Source organism: Colossoma macropomum, unplaced genomic scaffold (assembly GCF_904425465.1).
Source record: "Colossoma macropomum unplaced genomic scaffold, Colossoma_macropomum, whole genome shotgun sequence".
NCBI lineage: Eukaryota > Metazoa > Chordata > Actinopteri > Characiformes > Serrasalmidae > Colossoma > Colossoma macropomum.
Window position 1 is genome coordinate 47507655 of NW_023494787.1, and position 16861 is coordinate 47524515.

The 16861-nt window shown below is 39.8% G+C and overlaps 1 protein-coding gene across 3 annotated transcripts in view; it reads left to right on the forward strand.

Moving 5' to 3' along the window:
• Positions 1-16861, forward strand: part of atp9b (ATPase phospholipid transporting 9B) — an 89814-nt gene that overhangs the window by 64803 nt on the left and 8150 nt on the right. For all 3 annotated transcript variants that reach the window (XM_036567609.1, XM_036567610.1, XM_036567608.1), the window contains 10 exons: positions 2718-2879; positions 4152-4244; positions 7300-7383; positions 8842-9012; positions 9554-9652; positions 9797-9886; positions 11965-12109; positions 13243-13307; positions 13440-13595; positions 15411-15475. In XM_036567609.1, coding sequence (XP_036423502.1) covers positions 2718-2879; positions 4152-4244; positions 7300-7383; positions 8842-9012; positions 9554-9652; positions 9797-9886; positions 11965-12109; positions 13243-13307; positions 13440-13595; positions 15411-15475 — 1130 coding nt within the window. The remainder of the gene's footprint in view (positions 1-2717; positions 2880-4151; positions 4245-7299; positions 7384-8841; positions 9013-9553; positions 9653-9796; positions 9887-11964; positions 12110-13242; positions 13308-13439; positions 13596-15410; positions 15476-16861) is intronic.

The window sequence follows — 16861 nt, forward strand, 5'->3', positions numbered from 1 at the left end:
TATAGACATTGTGTTATTAGAGAAATCTGAGAGGAGACTCAATAAATATCAGGGCAGGAATAGGTCACACATGAGGAAGTTTTCTGTTGAGATATTTAGTGGGTATTTATGGTTTAGTGTTACTGTATGAGGCCAGTGAAGGAATGTAAGCCAATCAGTTCAGTGCTTCAGTCATTAAATAGCAGAGATACAGATCATATTTCACACAATCGCAGCAGTATTTAAAATGATAGAGGATATTTTAGCTGATGTTTTTACTGAATTGCCATTTTTAATTGAGAGGTGTGAAGTGAAGGCTCTTACGGTCGAACACAACTCCAATAACTGATGTAACTGGAATATGACGGTTCTTAGAAAATCCAGTCATTGGAAATACTGTGGCTGACTGTTTAGCGTTGTGTTATTCCATGAATGTGTCCCCTTTGTTTTTAAGGCTACTTCAGAATTCGTCTTCAGCCTCAGGCATTTCTGTGCACATAAATATCTTTAAGGGTTGCGAAAGATAAAAAAAAAAGGAAAAACTGTCCGTCTGTTGAGGTGGAATTGCCCGTCCTGTCTTCTTACTTGATATGTCTATTTATTTATTTCCTTTAATGCTCATGCCTTATCTCCTCCGTTGTCTCCTCTCTCTCGCAGGGTGATCAATATTTAATTTTCTCAGGGAGACTAGAGCTCAGTGTTTAGTTTGAGTCCTCTATGTGTGTCTGCCTTTCATCGTCAGCCTTGTCAGTATTCAAGTCGTCAAAGAGCCCAAGGCCTCCTCAGCTACACAGTGACGGACACTCAGGCTGAGCGATCCGGACGAAAAGTTTGATATCAAGACACTGTGGCATTACATTTTGAGATAGTTTAAAATTCTCCAGTTTCCTGATCTGTATTGATTACTTTTTCCCTTTTTTACATTATGTACAGTACTGTGCAAAAGTCAGAGACCACCCTTCACCTAACTAATAGAAGCCTCAACAGCTAAACATAATATAGACTTCAGTGTTTCAGAGAAATCTGCAGGGATGTTTTTCCAGCACCTCCAAAGTTCAGTCTAAGTTGGTTACATTTTCTGCTTCTGTCTTAAAAAAGATGGTTCTTCATCGGTTCTTTAGTAAGGAAAATGGTTTTGTAAAGAACCATGAAGACTCAAAAAAACCTTTTGCATGATGAAAGGGTTCTTGGCATCATGAAAGGGTCCTGAAGAATGTGCTGTAGATGGTTCTATATCGAACCTTTTTGAAGAGGGTTCTGTATAGCACCCAAACGGATTCTTCTGTTGTTACGTTGTCAACACTTCTTGGTGCTCTATAGAACCCTTTTCAAAAAGGTTTTGTGTGGAACCATCTACAGCACATTCTCTGTCAATCTGAAGAACGCTTTCATGATGAAAAGAATCCCTTAATCATGCAAAGGGTTCTTTGCATGTTCATGGTCCTTTGCAGAACCATTTTCTTTACCAAAGAACTCTTGAAGAACCATTTTTTTAAAGAGTGTTCTCACCTTCTAAGCACATTCTAAATAGCACCCAAAAGGGTTCTTCTATTGTTACAATGTCAAGCTTGTAACAATAAAAGAGCCCTTTTTGGTGCTATGTAGAACCCTTTTCAAAAAGGTTCTGTGTAGAAACAGCTACAGCACATTCTCCATCAATCTGATAAACCCTTTTGTGATGCAAAGAACCCCTTAATAATGCAAAGGGTTCTTTGAGTGTTCATGGTCCTTTGCAGAACCATTTTCTTTACCAAAGAACTCTTGAAGAACCATCTTTTTAAGCACGTTCTCGCCTTCTAAGCACATTCAGTGATGTTGAGGTCTGGACTCTGGGGTGGTCAGTCCATTGTTCGGCTTCTTTGTTTGATGTGTCCGTCTCCTTTTCTCAGTGAGGTTCTTCTTGACAGCTACACATCCTTTCAGACCCACAGCGCTGAGTCGTCTTCTCACAGTGGAAGGATGGACCCCTTTTTTTCTGCAGCGTTTAATCTTTTCTTTTCTCGTTCTTTTCATTTTCACCACCTTAAATAACTTTTTCATTACTCACTCAGCATCCAGGCCCACAATGATGAGAGAGAAAATGGGACATAAACAGTGAGTCGTTTCAGGAAAGTACAGTCTATTGCAGCCTAAAGGACATTTAGTTTTAGAACATGTGCAATATTTAATATGTTCTATGTGCACAAATGGAGTTTTAGTATTAAAAAGGTGAAGCTAACATCTGTTTTTCTCAGCACCACACAGCATGAGAACAGCACAGTATGGAAAGTTTATCCAGAATAAAAAAACATGAGAGGCTTTTCAGAATCGACGAATCGATCAACTAATGATGGCTTTTAGTGTCAATGCATGGTAACCAGCATAATCTCATAAAGTTTTTTTCTGCACTTGTGTGGTGATGATCCGGTTCGGGTCAGTTTCGGATAGAATCTTGGTATACTCGCTCAGTTTCAAACTCAAAACATAATATTGTTGTTCGTGTCGGGTCAGGCAGAATTTTGTCAGTCTCAGGGTTTAGGCTCAAAACTCGATGCTGTGTGTCGATTCAGGTCGAGTTCGGATAGAAAATTCTGCTGCTGTGTTCAGGTCTGACCCAAAATTACAGGCCCTATTAAAAATCATGTGTATCTGTTGTGTATCTGCTGTATGTATGTGAATGGTAGGTTTGATCTCTATTTTTGCTAATGAAGGAAAGGCACACAGTCACTCACAGAGTCTGATTATTGTGTGCTGGGCAGGTGGCCTTGGTGCGCTGGACAGAGAGTGTGGGGCTGACCCTGGTGAACAGAGACCTGACCTCTCTGCAGCTGAAAACTCCTGCAGGCCAGATATTGACCTTCTACATCCTCCAGATCTTCCCCTTCACCTCTGAGAGCAAGCGCATGGGAATCATCGTCAGGGTGGGTCTGAAACGACATTGTCTGTATGTGTCGGCACGTGCTTTTTGCTGGACTGCCCGGCGGGTCAGTCTACATGAGTCGACGTCTCTTACTGAGTCGCTGACTGACTGATCACCGTTGTGACACACTGTGCCAGAATTATGAAATGAATTATCAAACAAATCCATGGCGAATACAGATTTATCCACTACTCCATTTCCAGCACTGGATCAGAGAGTTTCTAGTGAGCCTAACTAGCTCTGACTGAGTAATATTATAGCTATCATAATGTAACACAAATATCACAAACATTTGAAAGACAAATGCAGCTAAAAGCGATTCAGTTGCCTAATCTTATTATAGTAATATCTGTGCTAATGAACACATTTGTTCACATTTGGAATTTGGTAAACTGTGAGATTGGATTGTTTTGCATTATTTGATCACGGTGCATGGTTGGTAATTAAAAAATTATTCCAAAAAAGCAGATGTCAAGCTGGGTAAAACATCGAAGAAGTCCTATTACACTGGGACTGTACAGTAGTAAAGTTAGGTAAAAAAGTAGGCTGTAGTGTATTAATATTAGAAGTGCGCGATCAGAATGGGCAAAGATAGGAATTGGCCAGTCTGCCAATTTATTATTTAGGCAGGTAGCTGCACTCACACTGAATTTGAATGCTTTGGCTGTAAAGATTCGGTGATGGAGATGTTAAGTCATTCAGAGTGGTTCAATGTGAAATTGAAACACATTCAGAGTCGTTCAGTGTGAACTGATTCAGATTTCTTTACAGTGGTGGTGATAGGAAGCAGAAGTCACGACATCTACAACACAAATATAGCCATTTTATTTACTATCCAAAACCACCAATGAACATAAAGTGCAGTCTCACTTTTTATATATAATGTTGATAATTGTAAAATAGTGGTAAATAGTAAAAAACTAGATTTTCTTTGGGACTATTTTGCCTTCTAACTCCCTGCATGTACTTTTTCACCTGTATCAGGCAGCGCATTCATAACCATTCAGTGTAACGTTGTGTGATGGAGCTTTTAGAGCCAATAAACACTTTAGATGTCTGGTTACTCTCACCACCACTGTGAACAATCTGATTCTGACTCTGTAACTAATTTTAGACCACAGCCTTTCGAATCAAATAACTTTGAGTGACTCTGTTTAATGATCAGATCATATGGAAATTTTGAAAAATCAGTGGAGTTCCCCTTTCAATGCTATTCTACTTTCTTCTGCTTTATTTTGAGTGTTAATTGTTTTTGTCTTGATTCACATTTCAGGAAGAGGCCACTGGCGAGATCACTTTCTACATGAAAGGAGCAGATGTTGCCATGGCCAGCATTGTGCAGTATAACGACTGGCTTGAAGAGGAGGTAAACATGCATTTTCACATCGACCATAAATCTGTATCCGTTTGGGGCGATGGTGTGTATCGGAGCAAAAAACCATACAAGTTAAAACAAACAAAACCTTCTGCTTCTTTCACACTGTCCATGTCATTTCAAGCCTGTTGTGCATCATCATCAAGGACAGTGCAGACACAGTAGCATCAAAAACAGCTAGCCTTGCTGTCACATTTCCCATTCTGATGTTCATAATGCTATTGGCAATATGCAGTCAATGAGCACCGGAGGTGACGCTTATTAATTAATGAGCGCCCTAAATAAAGGCGCGTTCCTGCGAGGCAGTACGGTGCTGCATGTCATAATCCGGACCGTGGTGATAATGATGTGGGGGTGGGGTGGGGGGGGGTTGTGCCTGCGCTTGTCAATAAGCAATCAGAGCATCAGCGTCAGCCTATTGGGTTTTCATATCAAAAATAAACTGCCGCCCCACTTCTTTTGAGTTGGGTTGTTCCAAAATTCCCTCAAGGCTGTATTTTTCAGCATTGATTCTCACTGTGTGGGGCCAGAGAAGTATATGTGTGCATGTGGTGACATTGAGATTTGCACGACTTAAGGTCACTTTTGGGTGGAGGAAAAAAAAAAATGAATGCTTTGTAGTATCACATAGTATCACATCATGTTGCAAAGCCTTCAGCATGTCTATACTGGAAACAGCAAGTGCATTCACTGGTTTAATAGTGTGTGTAGCAGGTTGTGTTTTATACCCTTGTTTAACATCAGTAGTATAAATAACATGGTTAAGATAGTATTGTACTGCCCTGGTATTATATCTGCTCATATTTATCTGTTAAGCTGACTAGCTGAGTATCCTTATCAGTCAGCAGGAACATCGCCTGGCCTGGGCCTCTGGAGGTTTAGCCCTGAATATCTATTAACAGCCCCAAACCTTGTAAATAACCATTCATAATAATTTATAAATAAATTAGTGTCACACATTTCACCTCAGCTCGGTTGTACGTCACTCTCGTCATCTATCTGTTTCCTTCAGAGGTACGGTCACCCACTCCTCAAACTCTTCAGCTATTGCAGCTATACACTATAACGTTACTAGAGAGAGAGAGAGAGCACAAATGAGCACACACACAAACACACGAGATCAGCAAGAGAGCGAGAGAGTGTGTTGGCGAGGGAGAGAGAAAATGCATGAGTGTCTGAAATTACTGTAAAAAAGGCAACTCTAATACAAAAAACATCACAAATTACAGTACCAGCACAACCCGACCTTAATGTTTTACATGAAAAAACGTTTTTTTGTCGCAGCACCACTAAAAATAAGAGTAAAAAATCAACCAACACATTACAATCAGTAGCAGCAGTCCTCATTTTTGCTGCACTGAATCACAGATCACTCTTAATGTTGTTATTGTAGCTATCTGATGTATCTAGCAAGCTAATGTTGCACGTTGTTAATCAGCGACCATCCACTGTTTGAATTCGAGTTAATTAGAAGATATGGTGAAGGAAAAAAAAAAAACAAATTGCCCGATTCATAATATTGTTCCTAGTTTTAACTGAATGACTATTCAGCATATAAAGTATCATATAAAGTTTCAGTAAGTCACAGAGTCAGAATCACTTTGTTTCGCCAAGTATGTTACACCTACATGGAGTTTTTAACATATGTATGACACACTAAACAGGCCAGATACACACAGACTATTAACAAATGTTCCAAAAAATAAGACATTTAAGAAAGAGACATAAACTGACAACACACCTGTCAATCAGCAACATAAACAATATTCACTTATGTCAAACTTCCAGCACTCTGCCAGTTTCTCTCATCTCTTAATGTCCTTATAACTAGGCCTGTCACAGTTATTTCATAGTTACCTAATCACAGTTATTTTGAGATGATTGCAAATATTTACACAGTTGTCAGATTTCACCATCTAGTTATTCCAGTGCCCTAGCATGAGCAGCGCTGAGTAATGTTCGCTTATTTGTGGCTGTCTAGCTAATTCTAATGTTCCTAGCATGTATCCAAGCAGAATGAGTGTTTATTTATTTATATTTTAACACTCAAGAAAAAAAAGTGTCAGCTTGGCTTGAGTCTAGCCATGATTCTGTGTAACTGTAGACATTTGTGTAAGTCTGTGCAACAGTGTAGTGTATCGCTTCAGCAGTGCAACCAGTGTTACTACTACAGGCTTGTCCTTTAATAATTGCCATTGAAGAAAAGACAATTAAATCATCAGTCGCCGTTATTTATATTATTTATTTATTTATAGCTAAAATTTCATGATTGTAACAGCCATACTTACAAGATTTACTGAAAGGATTGTAGAGATCTCTCCTTTTCTCCACTTCATGGATGAGTTTCTTTAAATTTCATTAACCATTATTAGAGCACTTTGGTTTTGTTATTGTCCCTCGCTCATGTTGCTTGCTGTTATGATTAGGTGTAGCACGCAGTCACATTTCTATTTGTAACCTACAGTTCTTATCACACTGTAAAGGCCACCGCACGCCGGACATGTTGTGTCATGTCGAATAATGTAGCAGATACAATACAAAGCTCTACTATACTCTGCATTGAATGTGTCACAGTGAGAACGCTGATAAAGGCCAAGTTCAGGTTCATGTTTGCACTCTGCAAAACTTTCAACATGATTTATCACGTTTGGTATCAGTTAACTGGATCTTCCCAAACTCGCTGTTTTCTTGCTGAATGTTACAAGGTGAAAAATGACCAGGCTAGTAACGTACCATTAGCATTTTTACTGTTTATCTGAAAGACTGGCTGCCTTTCTGTGTGTAAGTTTCAAGCCAAATGTGATCTGCTGTGGCTTTCTGTGGTCTCCATATGGCCTTGATTTAATGTAGTTAGCGGCAAAATGCTGTGCTGAGAAATTGAACAGCGCTCGGAGTCGTCGCATATCGGTGCCATATGTTGGCGCCGGTGTGTGCACACTCGTTACAAACAATAGTTTCGAATATTTGGATGCTGCGAGCTGCAGCTCGGCGCGTCCTGCGTGCAGTGGCTTTAGGTCTTACATTTCTTCTGTTTTCTTACCTCCAGTGTGGAAACATGGCCAGAGAGGGACTGCGCACGTTGGTGGTGGCTAAGAAGTCCCTATCGGAGGAACAGTACCAGGATTTTGAGGTACAGGTTCATTGCTGGAATAAGCTTTGCTACCCGAACGTCTCAGTAGTGATTCAGCCCAGTGCTTACTGTACTTTCTCCATAGAAAGATAAATAGATTGACAGACAGACAGACAGACAGACAGACAGATAGATAGATAGATAGATAGATGCACAATTACTGTTTATTACTGTTTCCAAATCCAAATTATTTGCTGAATTTAACATGGAGAGAAAGTTAAGACGAATTAAGACGGAAGATGTGTACTAGTAGAACTTATTTTCATTTAGAAAATCAAAACATGTCATTTGACTCGGGTGTTCACACTTTTGCATACAACTGTAGAGAGAAAGATAGATGATTAGAGAGATATTCCTGTATATACACTGAATTGCCAGTTTATTAGGTAAATCTACCTTGTATCCACCCTGTTGGCCATTTTATCAGAAACACCTATATAGTTAAGATAGTATTGTACTGCCCTGGTATTATATCTGCTCACATTTATCTGTTAAGCTGACTAGCTGAGTATCCTTATCAGTCAGCAGGAACATCGCCTGGCCTGGGCCTCTGGAGGTTTAGCCCTGAATATCGTCGCTCTCGTCATCTGTCTGTTTGCTTCAGAGGCACAGTCACCCACTCCTCAAACTCTTTAGCTATTCCCACGCAGCTGTACACTACAACGTTACTAGTGAGAGAGAGAGAGAGAGAGAGAGAGAACACACGCACGAAAGAGATCAGCAAGAGAGAGTGTGTCGGCGAGGGAATGAGAAAATGCGCGAATGTCTGAAATTACTGTAAAAAAGGCAACTCTAATACAAAAAATATCACTCATTACAGTACCAGCACAACCCGACCTTAATGTTGTACATTGGCCCATTTTTTTGTCGGGCTTGGGTCAAGGAGCAGACCTCGAAAAACGTTTCTCAGAACACTCACGAAAAAACCCCGATGGAATGAAAATTTTGTTTAACTTTAACTTTTATATTCATGACATAAATTGAGTCCCAGCACCCTGAAAAATAAGAGTAAAAAGTCAACCAACACATTACAATCATTAGCAGTGGTCCTCATTTCTGCCGCACTGAATCACAGGTCACTCTTGATGTTGTTCTTGTTAGCTATCTGGTGTTTTTTATCTAGCAAGCTGATGTTGCAGGTTGTCAATCAACGACCGTCCACTGCTTGAATTCAAGTGAGAGAAGCGAGCTGTTGTGCCATTGGTCGGCCTATGTGTTAATCTTAAAGCCAGGGTGCTGGACCAGTACTGTCTGTATGTGAATCAACTAATTAATGTTATAGAATGATAGAAGATATGATGAGGATATACAGGCGCACTTTGTAGGTTTACAGTTACAGGTTGTAGCTCATCTGTTGGTCCATAATTTATCAGCTGCCCTCTACCCCATTCATCATTGGAAATGACCACCATAGAAAATACTACCGAACCCCTTATTTCTTTGTCCCTCTCTGTATAGAGTCGTTATAACCAGGCGAAGCTGAGCCTGCATGACCGGGCCCTGAAGGTGGCAGCGGTGGTTGAGAGCTTGGAGAGGGAGATGGAGCTGCTGTGTCTAACTGGAGTCGAAGATCAATTGCAAGCTGATGTTAGACCAACCCTGGAGCTCCTCCGCAACGCCGGCATCAAGGTCCTCCCACTGCTCTGTTGCACAGTGTTGCCTCAGGGCAACAAACATTTTCCTCACTTTATGATAACATTATACATATTTAAGGAAACTGACAGGGTAAACAGTAAATGGCAGAGAAAGTCAGTAAAAAGCATGTATTTGCTCATAGTGGGCACTTATAAACCTCTTTTTAACATTCAGTATCATTTTTTAGTTATGTGTATTTGTAGAAATATGTTTGTTGCCTAGAAGCAACATTGTGCGACAGCGGAATGGATTTAGCCAGGCACAAGCCAGGTCTCACCACTTCAGGGAACACGGATCCATATCATTCCGACGCATTGTCGCACAACATACACCAAAAGTGACCCCTGCACACATTATTATGTAAAAATGTTTTGAATTCAATAATCAGGTCAATTTTATGAAAAAAAAGTGAATCGAATATATATATTTTTTTAAATTGCTCTCATAATGCGTGCAGTAGAGAGTTAAGATGTTGATTGTGATCACATGCTGTGGTGGTCTGATTTTGAAATTTCGCCTACTCATTGTATTTCAGATCTGGATGTTGACGGGAGACAAACTTGAGACGGCTACATGCATAGCCAAAAGCTCTCACTTGGTGTCCAGAAGTCAAGATATACATGTCTTCAGACCGGTTGGTGTGACTTTTTCAGAAATTACATTAAACAAAAGCTCCTGATGATTTGGAAATCAGTAATTGAGTGTTAAATAGCTGCTACATTTTCTTGAACAGCTTGAATTGCTGGTAATTGTCTCGTATGTGTGCTTCTGATGATAGGTGTCCAATCGAGGTGAAGCTCACCTGGAGCTGAATGCTTTCAGAAGGAAGCATGACTGTGCTCTGGTCATCTCAGGAGATTCTCTGGAGGTAGGCCAGCACAAACATTGAACACACCGATCTTCTTTGGTCAGATCACTTAGGCAGCACCAAAACGTGCTCCTGTGTTCTCAAGCTCTTCTTTAGGAGGACGTAGTGCTGTCAGTCTTGCTGTATTTGCCAGTGTTGCCATCAGTAATCTGGAAGTTATTGAGTTTGTATTGGTCTGTTTTCACATCTTCTTTGGTTTGCTGTTACAGTGGCTGTGTTTACATGCAAAGATTTTTGCCAATCTGATTTAATACATTCAAATTACAGTTTAAGGCTGAGGTGTTCATAAGCTTACTCAACAATCTGATGAGAATCTCCATGCATAGAGAACCGCTTAATATAGACGTTACCATGACAACGAGCATCACGTCCAGTCAGTCCAGTCAGAGTGAGATGAGCAGCAGTGAGCAGCGCTTGTGTTTTTAATTGCTTTAAAATGAGGTCAGACTCAGGAAAACGTCCTTCACATGTCCTTATTAAAGAAGGCCGAGAGGAAGACGTCACTTTCTGAGACACATAAGCTGGACGTCCGTCCCACCGCCGTCTTTTAAAGATCAGAGCATAAACTTTGTCTCCTCTGCAGACCAGTTTCTGCTCCGCCATGTTGAACGGTATAAACTTTCACTATGACGTGACGAACATGATCAGAACGTACTTAAACTTTCTGATAGGGAATGTAATCAGATACAGGCATTTACACAGATATTATTCTTCTATTTAACGGATTATTTACAGGATTACCCACCTCGATCAATCAGAAAGAAATTGTATTCCGTATGGCCTCAATCAGACTAGACTATTCCGATTACATGGAAGTATTCTATTCCGATTGAGCTATTAGTCGTATGCGTGTAAACATGGCTGTTGTATCATTTTCATTCAGTTTGTGTGGTTTTACATTAAACAGCCAAATTATACATGTAGGTGTTCACTAATTGGTCAGGAATTTGATACAAGCGCTCTTTACTTTCACATTTTGCCTCTTTTACTGCCAGAAATGACCTGTTTTCATTTTGTATTATGACAGTATAAAATCCAGGTCTATCCCTCAAATATTTTCTTTCTTAAATGCATCATATTGGAATGCATGGAAATAAAGGTGCTCAATGTCTGCATGTATCATTGAAAGTAGTAAAAATAAACCTTTTGATTTGTGCTTCTTTATAATCGATTGGTTTAATTATGCATGAGATTGAATTCAGAGAGTCAGGTTTCTGGCCAAACCTATCAAAAATACAATCCGTGGTCCATATGTCAAAATCAAGTGCTTCACTTTAATTTTAGTGGTCGTCTGACATTGTTAGCAGCAGCTTGTGCTTCAAGATTGTTATGAGCGTATTTCAAGAATGAAATATTAAAAGGGGCAGGTTACACAGACAGCACTGCAAAAATGGTATCTTGTCAAGTAAAATTATCTTAAATATTGTCAAAGTAATCTAATATTTGCCTTGTTGAGATTGTTGTAAGCTTAATTTAAGATTAACTTATTTCTAGACATTTTTTACTTGTTTTAAGTAATTTTAGTAAGTAAAATTATCTCACTGTGTTGGCAGATAATTTAGCTTGTTGTAAGAAATGAGCTTGAAACCTGCGGAATTACCTGCCAGCATAGTGAGAATTTTACTTAATAAGATTACTTAAGTCAGAAGTGTCAGGAATGAGCTAGAATAGCGTATAATAAGAGCACAACTGACTCAAAATGGGAAATATGAGATGTATCGACTAAATTTAAGATCATTTCACTTGACAGGATGCCATTTTTTGCAGTGAGTACAGCGCAGACAAACTGCTAGAAGAGCAAAACTCTGGTTCTCTTGTTTAGTGTGAAGCATCATAATAATGCATTCCCATCAGCAGTGACGAAGCAGGCAGACACTCTCAGTTTTTATTCTGTTGCTCGGTGCAGAACGTCAGAAAAGTCCGAACTAAAGAAAAAGTTTGATTGATCCGACCCAACCAGTGTAGGTGTGAAGGCACCCTGAGGTGCAATGGATCCATAATGAAGGGAAAGATGCTTGGCAGTACCTCGAGGCTATGATGGAAATAGCCATGAAACCTTTGCTCCTTTCTCTTCTCAGGTGTGTCTGCGTTACTATGAGCATGAGTTCGTGGAGCTGGCGTGCCAGTGTCCGGCCGTGGTCTGCTGCCGCTGCTCTCCCACACAGAAGGCCCAGATCGTCAGGCTGCTCCAGCAGCACACGGCCAACAGAACCTGCGCTATCGGTCAGCCCTCTTTTCTCTTTGGCTTATTCTTGTGCATTCACTGGTGCTGTCCACTAGGTGGCAAGCAGAGGACACAGTGAGACATGAATCAGTTAAGGCAGATAAATGTTTTTTTGTTTATCACCTGGTGCTTTACAGCTTTTGTATTTGATCCTCACATAAGGGCTGTGAAGAATATACACCGATCAGGCGTAACATTATGACCACCTCCTTGTTTCTACGCCCGTGGACTATATAGGTGCACTTTGTAGTTCTACAGTTACAGACTGTAGTCCATCTGTTTCTCTGCATACTTTGTTAGCCCCCTTTTACCCTGTTCTTCAGTGGTCAGGACCCCCATGGACCCTCACAGAGCAGGTACTATTTGGGTGGTGGATCATTCTCAGCACTGCAGTAACATTGACATGGTGGTGGTGTGTTAGTGTGTGTTGTACTGGTCTGAGTGGATCAGACTCAGCAGTGCTGCTGGAGTTTTTAAACACCACAGTGTCACTGCTGGACTGAGAATAGTCCACCAACCAAAAATATCCAGCCAACAGCGTCCTGTGGGCAGCGTCCTGTGACCACTGATGAAGGACTAGAGGATGACCAACACAAACTGTGCAGCAGCAGATGAGCTATCGTCTCTGACTTCACATCTACAAGGTGGACCGACAAGGTAGGAGTGTCTAATAGAGTGGACAGTGAGTGGACACAGTGTTTAAAAACTCCAGCAGCACTGCTGTGTCTGATCCACTCTTACCAGCACAACACACACCAACACACCATCACCACGTCAGTGTTACTGCAGTGCTGAGAATGATCCACCACCCAAATAGTACCTGCTCTGTGAGGGTCCATGGGGGTCCTGACCACTGAAGAACAGAGTAAAAGGGGGCTAACAAAGTATCAGAGAAACAGATGGACTACAGTCTGTAACTGTAGAACTACAAAGTGCACCTATATAGTAAGTGGAGCTGATAAAATGGACAATGAGCGTCGAAACAAGGAGGTGGTCTTAATGTTATGCCTGATCAGTGAACAGCATCAGAAATCCTGTCTTGTAATCATTGACGCAGCCATTCATAAATATCTGCATTTGCCTCAAAAGTAAGTCATGTATTCTTATAAATGTTCTGTGCATCTCTGCTCAGGTGATGGAGGGAATGATGTCAGCATGATTCAGGCTGCAGACTGTGGAATTGGCATTGAAGGAAGGGTAATATGATCACTGTAATAAGTAAAAGTTTTGATTAGATATCCTCTACAATCTTTTAAAAAGATTTTTAAATTGTGTAGCTCAAAAAGTGTATTAAATGTATTATTTTGGGTTTTATGTTACACTTTATAGGAGGGCAAGCAGGCATCTCTGGCTGCAGATTTCTCCATAACCCAGTTCAAACATATCGGCAGGCTGCTTATGGTCCACGGCCGAAACAGCTACAAACGTTCCGCAGCTCTCGGCCAGTTTGTCATGCACCGTGGCATGATCATCTCCACCATGCAGGTAGGGCAGACACACGCATGCACTGGAATTCGGTTCATTTCTGGCTGATTCCAGGTTGTTTAGCTGTTCTTCTGTCTCAGCTGCCGACTGAAAAGCTGCTCAATGGTGACGACAGTTTGGGAATTTAGTGTCGTCTCATCTTCAGAGTCTGACCAAATCGGCTGTCGGTCAAATGTGATCTTAAAAGTGTCCATTTTCTGTTTGCGGCAAAGCAAGAAGTAAAAACGTACAAATGGCTTGAGCGTCTCCTACAGCTGTCAAAGTCGTTGCTTAGCAATGGCATCTCAGCGAAGTGATACAGTGCTTGTGAAAAAAACGTGATGTTGTGGTGAAATAACAGCACGGTTAGAACACTTCTCAACCAATCAGCTTGCGTGGCCAGAACTAACTGTTGTATAATTCGCGATAGCACACTCCCTCTAGTGTTCTACAGCTTAATCACGTCATGCTGATAAACATCCAATGTTTATTAAATTGAACATGAAAAGTATTTAGATGTTACAATTTAACAGAGTGGAGGATACAACATCAAAGTAGTGTTGTACATTTTTTGTGGTCCACTTATACATATTTTTTGTGGTTTTATGTTCCAAAAACACGTAATTAATTTTTGCTGATTAAGTTAATTTCTGACTTTTTTTGTTTCAGACTGTTTTTGTTACTGTGCCTTTAAAACCGATATATGTAAATGATCTCAGTTCTGATTGCCTGTCATGTATTGTGCCTCATTCTAAAAGCTATCCAGGCTGAAACACTCATAACTTAATCATGAATGCGTGTGGCAACACTGCTGTAGTCTAAATAGGCTTATCTATGTAGGTATGTTGGTTTTGTGACATCACAAAAACAATTAATTCACAATGGGCTATTTTTGCAGTTTAGTTTCGGTATATGCTTGGGGGAGTTAACAGTTTTAAAGCTTAATAGTGTTTACATACTATATCAAACTAAAAAAAAAATTAGGTTGGATTTTTTTTCATGATATGGTCCCTTTAAACAAAGAAGTTGGACTGTAGAATTGTTGGAAGTATTGGAAAAAAAAAATGCAAATATGTTGCAAATTAATAAAAATCCAACTGTAATAATACACTTTGTTTGTATAGCACTTTTCATACATAAATGCAGCTCAGAGTGCTTTACAGATGCTTGAGACAAAAACAGATAAAAGGGTGTACATTTAATACGATTACGTGAACAAAAAAGCAGGAAAACGCCGTAATATAAAATAAGTTTAAAAGGAAGGAAAAATTAAACAAGCAACAGTTTAAAAAAGCTGGTATAGTAGTAATAGAAAGTAACAAATAATACTACTACTAATAATAATAATAATAATAATAATGATAATAAAAATAATAATAGAAATGTGAAATAAAAAGTATTACTTTAAAACATCACAATTTTAATGTTAAATCACTAAAATAGATGCCGTAATACTGTAAGTAAGAAAGCAAGTAAAGCTTCTTAAAATGATGATGCCTGTCTAATCTCTTCTGATAAATCTAGTAAATCGTTCTTGGGTGCATAAAAACACAAGGCTGCCTCACCACTGCTTTACTGGTTAACTTGTGGTACATCTGGTACTGACCTTAAAGAACAGTTCGGAACATCATAAGCGACTGGAATCCAGTGTAATGAAGCCAGAATTGATGTGATATGTTGTTTCTTTGTGTCGCTCTGATTGCTCTGAAATTCTCTGTATCTCAGGTGACCTTGATCTGTGTGGAACAGCTTGGAATAGAACAGTTTGTAGCAGACGCAGAGAGACAGTTTGTGGCTGAGCTGAATGCTGATTCAGTGTTTTGCTTTTTTCCTCAGGCTGTGTTTTCCTCCATTTTCTACTTTGCATCTGTTCCTCTGTACCAGGGCTTCCTCATGGTGGGGTATGTCGTTTACACCACTGATAACTGATCACGGTTTTTGGATGTTTGTACAGTCAAGTTAAAGGTTTAAACACCCCAGTTGATTTGTTAAAATAATATATTGATAAAATGCTATATTGCATGTTTCTGCAAAATTCAGAGCAATTTATATTCTATTAATATAGAAAAAAGTTTGACAAAACTTTTGCATGTATTACTTTTTTCAAATTTATAAAACTCAGCAAAATAAACAGTACTTTTGCAATAAATTGTGCAGAAGTGTGTTCTCTATGGAGGATGTGTTAACTTATTCTCTTAGAGAATCAACAAAGCATGTCATTTGACCAGGGGCGCCCAAACCTTTGCGTGCAACTCTATGAATGGTTGCATAGAGGGCTGTCTTATGTGGGACAAACTGAAATTAAAGTCGTTTTATACCCAGCTTTGTAGTACCAGCATATGTGCATGTTAACCTGTTGGGGAGAGTAAAAATACATGCATTTTTATAGATTTGTTATCTTTTATAATACAATTTTATGAAATTGTGAAATATTATTTTCACTGTTTCTATTATAGTACTGTGTATATCAGTGATCACCAGCCCTCCTTCTGGAGATTTACTTTCCCCTGCACAGTTTAGTTACACACACACACACACACACACTCACACACACACACACACATCACTCCTCCACCTAAAGCCTTGGGTACACTACACGACTTAACAGATTATTAAAAGACTGGGTGTCTCACACTATACGACTGTTTTTTACGACTGCCAATTTTTTGGGCGACTAAAATATTAGGGATCACACACTACTCAGCTTTTAAGCTGTTGCTGGAACAGCTGAACTCACACGAACTCCTTACGTTCTCCTGCCACAAGGAGACACAAATCAACAAACGTGGAGCTGCTGCTGCTGTTTTCTCAGTACAGATGGTACAGAAGCAGCAGGTAAACATGTTTAAGTGAGGATCACAGATTTAAAAATGTCATCAGTGAGGTACTTTCTGAGTTTTAAATGTACATAAACTTGATTGTGCCTTAAACTCAGCTCATTAAAAAGCTTCACTCCACACGTGAGTGACTTTTCGCCATTTTTACTGTTACATGTACAGCATTTGGCAGATGCTCTTATCCAGAGTGACTTACAGTGTGATCATTTTACACAGGTAGGTGAAGGTAGTGTTAGGAGTCTTGCCCAAGGACTTACTGGTGTAGTGTAGGGTGCTTAGCCAGGCTTGGATTGAACCCCAGTCTACAGGGTAGAAGGCAGAAATATAGAAACTTTTCGTTTACTTTGTTTACTTGCTGTATTTTCTTCTTTCACTCTTTTTCACTCGTTTTCATTGGCTGTTGCAGGAATCCGTTCAGATGGAGTCGTTTATCAGTTTACACTATATTAC